Source organism: Mytilus californianus, unplaced genomic scaffold (assembly GCF_021869535.1).
Source record: "Mytilus californianus isolate M0D057914Y unplaced genomic scaffold, xbMytCali1.0.p SCAF_3, whole genome shotgun sequence".
Classification (NCBI taxonomy): domain Eukaryota; kingdom Metazoa; phylum Mollusca; class Bivalvia; order Mytilida; family Mytilidae; genus Mytilus; species Mytilus californianus.
In genome coordinates, this window is record NW_026262679.1 from 127206699 (window position 1) to 127221265 (window position 14567).

Genomic DNA, 14567 nt, shown 5'->3' on the forward strand with positions numbered 1-14567 from the left:
TTTTCCTCTTGAACAATGGTACTCTTCTTGGGGGCTATTTGATTGGTGTTTTATAATGTAATTTTGTAGAAAGCATCCCTCCCCAAAAAAAAATTCCAGGTTTTTCATTAGGATTTGCAAATACCTCTTGGTATTGCATTAACACCTTCCAAAATTCATCGGCCTCTTCTTGTTTAAATAACTTCATTTTAAAGAAACAGCTTGTTCATCTATTGAGGTAACTGTGCACTAGTCTTGCTTCTTTTCTCGTCAATGTGACAAACGTCAACATGATCAATATCTACCTCAACATAGTAACCGATATTCATAACTGAAACAAACAAAGCCATATGCGTTCCCTTATACAGTATGATGTCTGCATTGGTTGCATTAAATGATCTGGCATGAATTATTCCCTTAGATACATTCACATATTTTTCATAAAACTTCTTTCATGAGACAGAACATCATAAATATTCTTGTCAGTCCCAATTTTACTGCTATTTCGTGTTTAGCAGGTACCATTATTTAATCGAGTGTCTACACTGTTTTTTTGAAATGATATATTCTTGCCATGGACATCAAAAGAAGTATTCCAATCCAAGTGGCAACGAAAACACTTTTTAATTTCTTCTAACAAATTCGATTTCATCCCTCCAACTATTATAGGAAAATCGATAATATTGATATATCTGGTAGTTAAAACGTGTTGTTTTCATTTTTTACAGAAGATGTTGTTAGTCAAAATAGTATATGTATATGTTCTGCAGTCAACGTTAAGTGCAGTCACTACAGATAGTACATGTATATGTTGCTTTCCATGGCCCATGGAAAGCAAAATGACCCTGAATAGTACATAAATATGTTGCAGTATGCAGCCCATGGAAAGCATTGTCACTCTAAATAGTACATGTACTCATGCTGCCATCAACAGCCCCTAGGAATCATATTCACTCTAAAAAGCAAAAAATAATACTGTTCACTGGTCTGTTGTGGTCCGCGTTTAAACAATGTCGATTGCATTGAAAATAAAAATGCACGGTTGGTAGGTAAAAACGTATACGTTTATGAGTAAACTTTAAACTGCAGGATGGAAATAAATCTTCGTGCATTATAGGAAAATCTACATCCCATGGGAATCTTAGTTACTATATATGTTGTTGTCTACACCTTATGAAAATCATAGTTACAATGTTAGTATAGTCTATTGGAATCATAGTTACTCTATGATTGTATCTATAGCCCATGAGACGCATAACCACTATATATGTTGTTATCTACACCCCGTGGGACGCAAATTAACGCTAAATGATGTTATCTGCAGCCCAGGTGATGGATAGTAACTTTTTATGTTGTTATCTACAGTCCATTGGAAGCATAGTCACTTGATATATATTGTTATCTACAGTCCATGGGAAGCATAATGACTCTGTATATTGTTATCTACAGTCCATGGAACTAATAATTAACTCTATATAGTGTTATCGACAGTCCATGGGAATCATAGTAACTCTATATATCGTTATTTTCAGTACATTGGAAGCATAATGACTCTGTATATTGTTATCTACAGTCCATTGGAATAATAATTAATTCTATACATTGTTATCTATAGTCCATGGGATTCATAGTAACTCTATATCTTGTTTTCTACAGTCCATGGGAAGCGTATCCAACAGCTGAGACATCTGAATCATGTGGAGCTATGAATGTTCAGGGAAAGTTTGTTAATCTGGGATGCAGCAGACGACTAGGTTACATCTGCGAAATAGACAACACTGCAAGTAAGTACAATAATATATAATGAGATATAGACAACACTGCAGGCAAGTACAGTAATATATAATGGGACATAGACAACACTGCATGCAAGTACAATAATATATTATATCACTGAATATTTAAAGATAACTGCGGGCGATTTGAAAAATGTGAAAACGAATTTTGTTTTTATATTTGATTTATTTTAAAAAATATGCACAATGGGAAACGTCCAATTACTTTCGAGAGCATGTATATATGTAACACATTAACATTAAATGTGTCTTTAAAAGGTAACAAATTTACATAAACTGAGTAATTAACACTCCACATTTACGTGTTTTATGAACATTTAAAATTATTCGTTTTTATTAATAGGACATTATTCATAGGATTTTTCATTTTTGGGGATATGGTATATGTGTATAATTTTATCGGGACACGTATAAAATGTTTTAGCAAATACAATGTTACGCATAGGGAGAGAGTAGAAGGGTAACTTCCAAACTTTAACTGCCAGATTCCAAATAAATATTAAAATGCTTCTATTATGTGCCTTAGGTTTATTTGATAATGAAGAGACACTAAATTGATTTGAAAATATAAACTAATCGAGGTGAATGAACATCATCCTTCAAAACAATTCTAAACATTCCTATCCGATTCAGCTAACACATGAGACATCAGTTTAGGGCGACCACTCACAGTATCGGTCTTGGACGACACACACGAAAACAGAAAGACATCAAAAGTCATTTAAATATCAACAAATATTTTAGATACTGGGTGTCCAGAAAATTGGATGCTTACAGACGACAACGGTTGCTTCTTCTTCAGTGACACAACAAATGGAACGCAACTTTTGTCTTTTGCGGATGCTCAGCGGGCATGCGCAGCTATGCCTGTTCCAGCTGGAATAACAACAGCTGCTCATTTGATGACAGTGGATTCACCTAGTGACGTAGTATGTAATTTAACTTTTTATTCAATCAAAGCTAATTTGACTTTCTTTTTTTCTGTTACTGCATGAGTTTCGAAATCTGCACAGTAAACATGTTACATAAATTTTTGTCAGCCATTGTTTCAGGAAAGAATAAACGTCCCGCGAAGCACGGGATTCTGTAATTTTATATTACATAAGATTAAAATCATGAATTGTGTTTTTTAGCTTTGTCCCAATGCAAATGATTGCTTGTTTTCTCAGTATAAATGAGAAAGATCACGTGTCTGTTCACAGTATTTGTTGTAATTGGAGGGGAACTTCTAATGAATACTTCAATGATGCAATTCGTTTAACGTTTAGAATAATCATGAGCTTTTGTAAGCTACTACAGATAGTCAGTAAGTAAGCCGAAAATTAAATACAAGCAAAAATAACTAAGAGTCCCCTGTCCTCATCTCTAAAGACTGTTTTATAAAGGAACCTGTTTTTTTTCACTTGGTTTATATTTGAGGGATTTAGCAGGACTACTAGTTTTTCAGTATCAGACAGATTTTGAAATATTATCTATTCCGATGTCAAAATGTTACACAGCAACAAACGACAACCACCGAATTACAGGCACATACAGAATATGGCGGGGATAAAAATCAGTTGAAAAAGGTTTAACTCATCAGATGGATACAAATAGAAATAAATCTAACAGAAACACAGAGTGAACGTGGCAGGGTACTTATAAAAAACGACAACCACTCATTTACAGGCTCCTGACTCGGGACAGGCACAAATAGAATGTGGTGGGGTTAAACATGTTTACTAGTGCCAAACCCTCCCCCTAACCTGGGACAGTGGTGTAACAGTACAACATAAGGACAAACAATAAAATCAGTTGAAAATGGCTTAAATCGTCAAATCGACACAAAGCAGAGAAAACAACTAACAAATAAAAGATCTGACGTAGCAGGGAATTGATACACCCCCCCTCCCCCCCAAAAAAAAGACAGACAAAGAACAGATCTGAGAGTACTCGCGGTTAATGACAGCAAATTCAAAGCCAATAACAACTACTAAAAAAACATGCATCTTAGACAAAATATCAATCAGTACACATCCAACATCCAATTGATTTAGTGTAAAGACGTCATTAGCAGTCAGAGAAAAACATGACCTTGTGCAATGCCAAGAAACAGGTATCGACAGACTGTAGAGCCACGAATGCGCATGTGTATATAAAAATAACATTTAGTTTGATTTTAATTTACTGGTAACAAAATCAATATTAATGCCAATAAAAACAATATTCAAAGATCTAAAAATTACAGTGTTGAATTGGTAACCTTTTAGAATACATTTATTCAAAGGATCGATAAGTTTACCCGGATCGTTTCTAAATTTCAGGGCTCGGTAAACAACATCTCCGTAAAAATTCACTGGTATCTCCACCGTACAGTTGATTTCGGACGTTGCTGTGTCGCCAATCGAAGTTGGTAGATAGAACGTGTAAATATTTTTCTTCAAAAGATTTATGGCCGTAATAGTAGGCATAACATGTTTTGGAAAACAAAGTTTACTGCATCCTGACAGCATTGTTCACAGTTGATTTCGGACGTTGCTGTGTCGCCAATCGAAGTTGGTAGATAGAACGTTCAAATATTTTTCTTCAAAAGATTTATGGCCGTAATACTAGGCATAACATGTTTTGGAAAACAAAGTTTACTGCATCCTGACAGCATTGTTTATTTATTATAAAACATAAACACCCATTATTAATTTAAACAACAACAAAAATCATTAAACACACGGTCACATTTAGTTTTCGAGTCAACATACCATGCTTTTATTTATAGTTAATTCAAGTTTGTGGTTCATAGCATCTTTATTTCGCGATGTTTACAAGTAATTTATATACACGTCTATTTAAAATAGTCACAACGAATGAGAAATCCTTTGTTATATTTTATTTATAAATGTTTAAAGACCAAACTCCGAATTTCGTCATGTTTCGTTGTCTTTATAGTGTTTTTGTTTAGTATCGTTTATTGCAAATCCTTGTACTGTTTGTTGTGCCGATCAATATGGTAAAAATATGTATATAACATAATAATACTGCTTGGCAACTTTTCAAAACTTGTTTAAAAGAGGGACGAAAGATACCAGCGGGACAATCAAACTCACAGATCGAAAACAAAACTGACAACGCCATGGCCAAAAATAAAAAGACAAACAGACAAATAATAGTACAGATGACACAACATAGAAAACTAAAGACAAAGCAACACGAACCCCACCAAAAACTGGGGGTGATCTCAGGTGCTCCGGAAGGGTAAGCAGATCCTGCTCCACATGTGGCACCCGTCGTGTTGCTTATGTTATCACAAATCCGGTAAATAGTCTAGTTCGGTAGGTCACATTCGTGAAAAGGGAAGGGTATTGTAGTTACGACATAAGGAACATAATCAAGCACTGCAACTTTTTAAGGACAATTTGCCGTAAAAATACGTTGCACTCATGGATTTTCTACTCCCGAATATTTTCGAATCCCTGACACACTAATAACAAACTCAGGACGATGTGTCGCATATCATCTTGATCTTCGTGTGACCTTTACATCAAGATCAAAATACAAGATTTTTAGAGTTATTTTTGCGAAATCGAAGTTGGTAGATAGAACGTGTAAATATTTTTCTTCAAAAGATTTATGGCCGTAATAGTAGGCATAACATGTTTTGGAAAACAAAGTTTACTGCATCCTGATAGCATTGTTCACAGTTGACTTTTCATAAACTGAAGACTTTTATAAAAAGTCATAATAATTACAATGAACTAGGTATGTGGGGGTATATTCTGGAGGAAGATACGCTCACTAACCTACACATATGTAATTCATCAAATGAATATTATCAGTTTTTGCATGTCCAATTATCGCATAAAACCACAATGAAAATCCATGCCACCTAAAAAAAAAATACACATCAGAAATGATCGCACTTACAGTGATAATGGATCGCACCAAATGTCAAAATGAATTGCTTTCAATAACTTTATTCTAGATTCTGTTGCTTTAATACTATATTATTGGACTTTAATCATATTATTGTACATTGTAAAGTCATATTCTAATGAAATTGTGTTAAAAATACATTCAAATCGATTATTTTGTATTTCTAAAACGTAAACAAACACAGTTTTTCCCGTCATCCTTTATTCTACAATAGTAATCCTCGCATATGACAGTGAAAATGAACTATCTGGATTCGCACTTTCTATACACTGATATATGTTTACAACAGCGATGAAACATTTAAATACATAGTTGGCTGAAAAGAATTCTTACATTGTTTTGATAATCTTAACGAAAAAGCTCATTTAATGAGCAAAAAATGACTTAAACTGCCCAAAGAGCTTATGGCTTCCCATGAAAATATGGGAATCTAAAGTTAAGAAAAGCTGTGCAGACTTTTCAAGAATATAAATAAATAGTGATATTGTATGGTTGTAGACATATTTACAAGGACAGATTCCTTACCTGGCTCCTACAACAGTGATGTACTGGACTGGATTACAACGTCAGGGTTCGTCATGGGGATGGGCCAATAAGGACCAATTTATTACGCAAAATGTGTAAGTAGTAACACGTTGGTACAATACTTTTAAATGAGTCCATCCCTTCACGTGACTTTTTAATGAGTCTATCCAATCACATTACTTTCTAACGAGTCCATTTCTTCAAAGTATTTGTTCTCTGACATTTATTCATAACTGGAAACCAAGGTATGTATAAATGCAATCAATAAAAAAGTCCGTAACATTCTGGTATATGTCACCGTAAAGCATTCACCAAAGAGCAAAACCCACACCGCATAGCCCCGACATGACAAAATGTAAAATAATTCAAACGAGAACACCAATGGTATGACTTATTTAAAAAAACACAATCAAAAACAAATATGATATACAGCAACAAACAACTACCACTGAATTACAGGTTGTTGACTTAGGACAGGCACATACAGAATGTGGCGGGGTTAAACATGTTTGCAGGAGCCCAACTCCATCTTAATCTCGGACTGTGGTTTAACAGCAAAGCATAAGAAAAAACAATAAAATCAGTTGAAATGGGCTTGGCTCATCAGATCGATACAAGGCACAAAAACAACTAATGAAATCACTCAAGACACAAAGTACCTATCTGAGAGTACTCGCAGCTACTGAAAGCTAGATGCCAAAAACAACTAATAAAAAATCATGTGTCCAAGACAAAATATCAATCAGTACACATTCATTTTTTTTCAATCTCTCATCATAGAATACACAAACCATACTTAAAATATTTTTAGAGTGTGGGCAGTGGAGCCAGATCATTTAGCAGGCAATGAACATTGTGGTATAATTAGAACTGATGGAAAGTTTGCAGACACAGATTGTACGAAAAATTATAACTATATTTGTGTAAAAGGAACAACAATGGGTATATATTTTTTTTTTAATTTTCCTTTATCCATGTAATGCAACTATATAATCCTACCAAGAATGTAAATTGTACATCTACATGTATGCAGTTTGTCTTTTCTAAATTAAAAAAAATTGAGTCTTATAGATTTTTATTTATTTATTTATTTAAATAAGGTAAATCAGTGATTTTAAGTATTATGAATACTGTTAAAAAAATTTATATGGCTTAGTTAATAAATCCATTTTTTATAAAAAGAATTTAGTTAGTTTTTTTTTTACTTTTTGATTCTGGTAACTTAGGTCTGACAAAAATGATATAACTTATGAATTTATACTTTATATTATTTTCTTATGTGAACTGAAATATACTTAAAAGTTTTGAAACTCAAAGAAAATGTTGATACATAATATAAATCTTTTGAACTAATAATGAATTTATTTTAATGAGTGAATAGGCTATTTCAGGTTGTTTAAGGTGTTAAAATTTTCAACTGTAGAGAAATATTTTTTGAATTTATGGTGTTAAATGGTACATTTGTAACTGTTACGTTGACATATATACCGCATAGTTTTATGTTCCCATATACAACATGGAACTGTAGAATTAAGAACTCGTGCTCTTATAATGTAATTCATTAAAAAAGTAAAGATAAGGGGACAATATTTGATATTCTGGGAGAGGGGGACAGGAATATCTTTTGCAGATTGTTTATTCATTTTCATCTGTTGCTACGTATCCTCATTTTTTCCTCGGCTTGTTCCCTTAGTTTCATGAAAATCTATGGGGAAATAGCTACCTAGCTACCCCTAAACCATTTATATGTAATATGCAGAGAAAATATTTTTCTGCTTATCAGTTATATAATTGCAAAAACATGAAGATTGCAACTCAGGTTATCAGACAAAGCTGACCATATTTGGTTTATGCTGTTCTATTTAAGCTCATTACCACTACTGCTACCGATTGACTGTCGAGTACTCTCCTTGGGTACCATCCACCTAGTAGGCTACCGATTGACTGTCACTCCCCTTCGGTACCATCAACCTAGTAGTCAACTTCACTATTGCATCAATATACTGATACATTTTCACACGGTAAATTTTCAGCTAATGAATAATGTTATAGTAATAAATTTAAATTACAGCAAGTAAAGTTGACTCTAGATGATTCTCCCTATACTTTTTAATGCATATTTAGTATTGAAGCTCACAAATTTTTTATTTGTTTTGCCTAGTAAATGTTTGATATCCAAGCTTATTCCAGTTAAAGACCCCTTAGGTCATATATGTCCTTAATTTTCAGTCATGACAAGATATATTGAATAGAATATAACACCGTAGATAAGGTCTTCCTCACCATGTTAAATTACAATCTTAATCGTCTCGTAATACTGTAGGATTTTTTATTTTGTATTTTAATGTAATATCTTGATCGCCACGGTTGTTTCAAGTAGAAGTAAATCGCTTTATCCGTTTCTGACACTTTATAATCACCATTTTGGTTTTCTTTTTTCACGTAGAAAGACGCAAAAGTTCATCATACTCATCATGAAAACCATGGTAATTAAAGTAACTTATGCTTTTTCTTGTATAGTTGATCCGACATACTTTTTTGGTTGTGGTGGATGGAACCGAGCTGGTCATAAATGCTACATATTTTACGACTCTCCAAAAACTACATGGTCTGATGCTAGAACACGATGCCAAAGTATTGGTTCAGACCTTTTAAAAATAGAAAGTATGGATGAAAAGGTAAAAATGATACAAATTAATCAAAATAATACCTATCAAAAATGCTGCCAACTGTTTCTGAAAGCAAGACCAAAGAAATCTTGAAAACAGTGGGGGTTGGGGTGGGGGGGAATAGATAACTACTCAAAACAAAATATCTATACCCACCACATGTTAAGACAGACATTTAAAGTCAGGACTTCGTCGATATGTAGAGTAAAAACAACTGCAAAGTCAAACAGACCCTAACTAAAAAATCAGGGTGATTCAACTACTCTATGAGTGAATGCAGTTTCTGGTTCACTGGTGGCACCAGTCGTGCTACTCATGACAAGTTGAACCCCAGTGATAAGTCGCATCGGTGATATGTAATAAAAAAAGAAGAAAAACGAGACAGTGCCAATAAAAGAGAGGCAAAAGATACTACAAGGATATTCAAACTCATAAGTCGATAACAAACTGACACTGCCATGGCAACAAACGAAAAACGACGAAAAAACAAACAGTACACAAAACACAACAAAGAAAACTAAAGACTGAGCAAGACGGTTGCTCTGGAAGGAAAGGTGGAAGGGTAAGCAGACCCTGCTCCACATGTGGCACCCGTTGTGTTGCGCGTGTTAGTACAAATCCGGTGTTAAGTTTAATTCGGTAGGTCACATTCGAGGAAAAGAGGACGGGATTTTGGTTGCGACAATTATAACATATACGTCGTCATCTGTAAAACAGATATTCCATAACGGTTAACCAACTCGTGATGGGGTCCGTAAAATTTGCGAAGGAATGATTTCAACTTCACCACTTTGAACCCATTGGTTTAATAGCTTCTTTGTAAACAGCAACCCTCTATCAAGGAAATCATGATATGAAATGCACTCTGGAATATCATCAATTGGGAGATAACAAGTGTTACTCACTCATGGCCATCTATGGCACATTTGTAACGGTCAATAAACATAAAGTTATGCTAACGTTCGTATGTCATTAAAGTCTGCAATTGTAATATACATGGTTGAATAACATTTCTATATTGGATAGTTTCTTGCATTGTATTAATCAATTTTTCAGAGATGGTTGGAGTGGGAAATGTCAATGACAGATACCCATCCTAATCTATACTGGACAGGACTGAATGACCAATCACAAGAGGGTGTTTATAAATGGGCTGATTCAACCACAGCTGATTCGTCACTGATGTAAGTTTGATAGTTTGTTTATAAATGGGCGGATTCAACCAAAGGTGACCAGTCTCTGGTGTAAGTTTGATATTTGTGTATACATAGGATCATTTAATAAGACATTTGTAGAGATTAAAGGCTATGACGAATAACCCAAAGCTCGATCTTTTACCACCACCACAATGTGTGCTTGTCATGCTGTCTGAACCGTGTGATAAACATTTTTTTTAATTGTTTTTTTAAAGTCCGGTTTTAAGTTTATATAAATAATAGTTCAACTATGTATGGAGTATGGAATGCTTGTTACGTGTATATATCAGTCTGGCATGGTTTATAAGACAATGACCTCATTTTTATGGTTCATTTGTCAACGTTATGATTTCGTGGTTAGTAGATATAAGAAGATGTGGTATGAGTGCCAATGAGACAACTCTCCATCCAAGTCAAAATTTATAAAAGTAAACCATTATAGGTCCGTTTTTCAGGTTCTCTAAGCAATAGGTTAAATGCACTTGGTATATGTCAAATGTATATTCTCAAATCCTACAAGCAATATTGGTGTATGGAATAATTGTAAGATGTAAATGTCGTCTTACAGTTTTATCTTACCTTAACTTGTATCTATGGTTCATTGGTTAACTTTAAGTTTTCGTGGTTAGGTCCGTTTCTCAGATATTTTTAGGACTATCAGACTATATTTGGTGTATGGAATGATTGTAAGGGTGTAAAATTGAAACATGATTAGTAGAGCAGGCCAGACATACCAGCGTGTGTAATTCATGTTTGTATTCTCCTATAAGAGCAGTGTCAAAGCAAACATTTATAATCTTTCAGTAGTTTCGATATTTGATTTAAAAAACAGATAAATTTATTATACCATGTAATATAATATTGTATTGTTTCATGACTACAGTCGCTGGAATCAAGAACCAAACGACTGGTTTGGAAATGAAGATTGTGCTGCATTGGTAGGAACTGGTAACTATAACGATATGGATTGTACATCTCAAACAGGATTTATATGTGAATATGTCAACTTGTTTTATAATGGTAAGTCTATAATGGTTTATCATGTAGCTAAGAATCTGTTAAAATGAGTGATTATTACCATAAGTTAACCACCACTGGGCCAATGCAACTGCTAAGGAATTGTCAGTTTTTTTTTCTTAAAAAAAGCTATCTTATTTAACATCGGACAACAAAAATACGTTGATAAAGGTCTACTCCACAAGTGTTGAGAAATAGATATGGCTTCTTATATATTGAGAAAATATGGTTTTAAATTAATGGTCGACCAGTTTCTGCTCCATTAGTAGCACCCATTGTGTTGCTCTTGATAAATAAACATCTGGCGATGAGATGCATTCTTCTTTGTAACTAGCAAACAAATCCTGATAAATAACACAAGTTCTGGATAACAATTACCAACTAGGTTTTATATATACACATTTTGCAACTGTTGCTGCGATGTTGCTTAATAACGTGGAATGTTTACAATGGGGAAATTCACTTTTGTCCTCAAGTTTAGATCTCATCGTTTGACTTAGGTGTAAGACCTCATGACTACCAATTCATGGGACAATGAAAGATCTTAAGAAACGTTGATTGTGCTTGAATATGTGGAATTCCCAGTAAATCAACAGTAAATCAACTGTAAACAAAATATTATTTAAAAGACATTTTGTGAAAAAGTTTTGCTGTAAGGTAGTTTACCAAGAGGTTGTGGTTACATCAGCTTGAATCTTCGTACACATGTTCATTATGATTAAGAACATATATGCCAAATTTGGTTTAAAATAGATCAAACACTTGGTTCGCGTCTTCATTATGATGCGAACTTTTTAAAATAAATGCTAAATTTTGGATTTTACTAAGATTTCAATGTTCACTGAACATGTTAATGTGAAGGCGAGAGGGACATGGTTTCTTACGAACACATATTCATGTCTCTTATTAATAATGCAATGATCTTTTCAGCTGGCACTTCAGGCCCCATCTGTCCAACAGGTAAAGGTTGGATAAATATGCCAAATACCAAAGAGTGTTATTACTTTAGTCCACAAAACCAAACTCTTTCTTGGTCAGAAGCCAACGACTATTGTCACAAGCAGAAGATTGTTTCTACGACTATACCTACAACGCTACTGGCAGTAAACAGTGCCCCTGAAAGGGTAAAGTTCATGCATGAAAGCATCCATGTTATCTGTATGTTTCAAATTTAGCGTCATTAGAATCGTTACTTAATACACATATTGTATATTTTGTACTGACAGATTATTTAATATCAATGACAAGATCCCAAAAGCTGTTCTGACAGGTTTTGCACTTTTGCGTTAATTGTATGAAAATGGAAGCCTTAAAAAAAAGTAGGTCAGACTCAATGTAAGATATGAACACTTTTTTCCTCACAAACTTACGTTTTATAAATATCTGGAAGGTGGTATTTGAAAGGATTATAATACTTTTTTTTATTTTCAAATTCAAAAGGTAAAAAAGTGGAATACCAAACGTTCTTCTGTTGGCGTAAATTATATACTAGTACTCTTATCATACTCTTCTGTAAGTGAAATCTAGTCTGAAACAGCCACTTAAATGTGTATAGGGTCGAAAATTGGTGATTACTCAAACGTTAGTCATGTCAATGCTCTAAACTTGTGAATGTATGTACTTCTACTGTACATAGAAATTCTTGAACCCATTGTGTGGTTCTAGTACAAGCTATTTTCTTGTCTCGTTAACATGGTTTTGTCCTGGAAAAGCATGAATTATTAAAAGCTGCACGTTTAGTAGTTATTTATAAATAAATCATTGAAGCATTCCGAATACAAAAAGTACATTTTACGCTGATGGATATAAAAAGTGGTCAGCATGATAATCACATTTTAAAAGTAATGTTGAGGTTAATGTTAATCATGGAAAACCAGCGACCAGTTTAAAATATATAGTAAATATTTTGTAGGATTTCATAGTAGCACAGATGGCAAAAATGACAAATCCACCTAAAGGATATTGGACATCCTTGAACGACATGAACCAAGAAGGCCAGTGGATGTTTTATGATAATTTCAATAACCCGCCAAATACAAAAGTTATGTAAGAACAATTGATAACCCCTATTTTGTTTGATTTGTCATTTTACAACTTTGTTTTTTTAACAAAATATATGAAAGTCTCACACAAATAACAAATAAAAAAATCTCACACAAAGAAAATATGAAAACATCTCACACAAAAGCCAATAAAAAGATTTTAATAATAGCACCATCTTTAATAGAAATACATTATTTCGTTGTTCTACTACCTTTAGCCAGGTGAGCTACTTTCCGTCATGTGTAAAATTAAGTTGTCGCCGGTGAATCATAAACTGTCGAGAAGAATCTTCATACTGTTTTTGTTTTTGATTTTAATAACTGTATCACAGTCCTGTCCTTTAATATTATGAATAAAAGGGGATGTATTATTTCTGAGTTCATAACAAATGTTTCTTGGATAATATTCATCATGTATGCTCGACAAGAAAAAAAATATAATAAAGCACGTTGGGAGGCATAAATACAACAGGGTCTAACAGCCAACACTGTCTAAGGACAACTTTGGCTGATAGAGTGCATCCTTTAGAGCACAAAAAAAAACCAAATAGGCCCGTTAGAAAAAAGAAAAGCCGAAATCATCGAATGGTCAACTTAGTTTCAAACTTATGAAATTTTAGGTTTCAAAAACAAAATTCCTATTACATTATCAAATGAATTGTCCATTTTTGTTTTGAAGAAATATCAATTGTAATTTTTTTTAAAGAAAATGAATTTGAAATATATTTTTTTAAAGAAATTGGGGTGGTGAACCAAGTGATGATGGAACAAAAAATCAGGATTGTACATTTGTGTTATATGGTGGAAGATATTTTGACGTAAATTGTAAAGCCAAATTTGGTTTTATATGCCAAAAATACGCTACAGGGTTGGCTGCAGTTTATGGTGAGTTAAAATAGTAGTAAAGTTGAAATGTATATACAGTTATAATGGAGATAAGTTAGCTTATGTGGGATGTATAACGTTATATCCAGTACATGTACGGGAGTATTCCAGGCTCTCTGGACTCACTCCGAAAATCTAGGCTGTATACAAAGCCATGTGTTTTTGGTTATGGGAATACACAAACCTTTAGAGGAAATTGACTGAAAAATACTTGATTAATTGGAACCGACGGCATACAGAATACATGGTTTGTCCGACGTACGGTTTTCAAGCTATACAGTTTACATTAAGTCGGGTGTTAGAACATAAAACTAAAGGTGTACATATTGTCAGGATTTTGATTTCCCTTAAATTTTATACAAATAACGGGTTGTTGAACTTAACGTTTTCAAGCTAGAACTGTTATTAATGCTAGTGTTTGTACATACACAATAGTTGTATAATCAGTACATCAAATATGTTTTAAAAGACGCGAACATCTCAAATTGTCCTTCAGCATGACTGATACTAAGGCCACCGAGGGCATCATCAAAAGAGAGGTGCAAGATACCA

At 33.6% G+C, this 14567-nt stretch overlaps 1 protein-coding gene across 1 annotated transcript in view; it reads left to right on the top strand.

Annotated features, from left to right (window-relative positions):
* LOC127736144 (macrophage mannose receptor 1-like) overlaps window positions 1-14567 on the top strand; it is a 29901-nt gene that overhangs the window by 14280 nt on the left and 1054 nt on the right. The window contains exons 4-13 of the mRNA XM_052246693.1: window positions 1636-1763; window positions 2520-2704; window positions 6180-6301; window positions 7018-7148; window positions 8727-8884; window positions 9932-10059; window positions 10955-11091; window positions 12019-12212; window positions 13001-13134; window positions 13867-14015. Coding sequence (XP_052102653.1) covers window positions 1636-1763; window positions 2520-2704; window positions 6180-6301; window positions 7018-7148; window positions 8727-8884; window positions 9932-10059; window positions 10955-11091; window positions 12019-12212; window positions 13001-13134; window positions 13867-14015 — 1466 coding nt within the window. The remainder of the gene's footprint in view (window positions 1-1635; window positions 1764-2519; window positions 2705-6179; window positions 6302-7017; window positions 7149-8726; window positions 8885-9931; window positions 10060-10954; window positions 11092-12018; window positions 12213-13000; window positions 13135-13866; window positions 14016-14567) is intronic.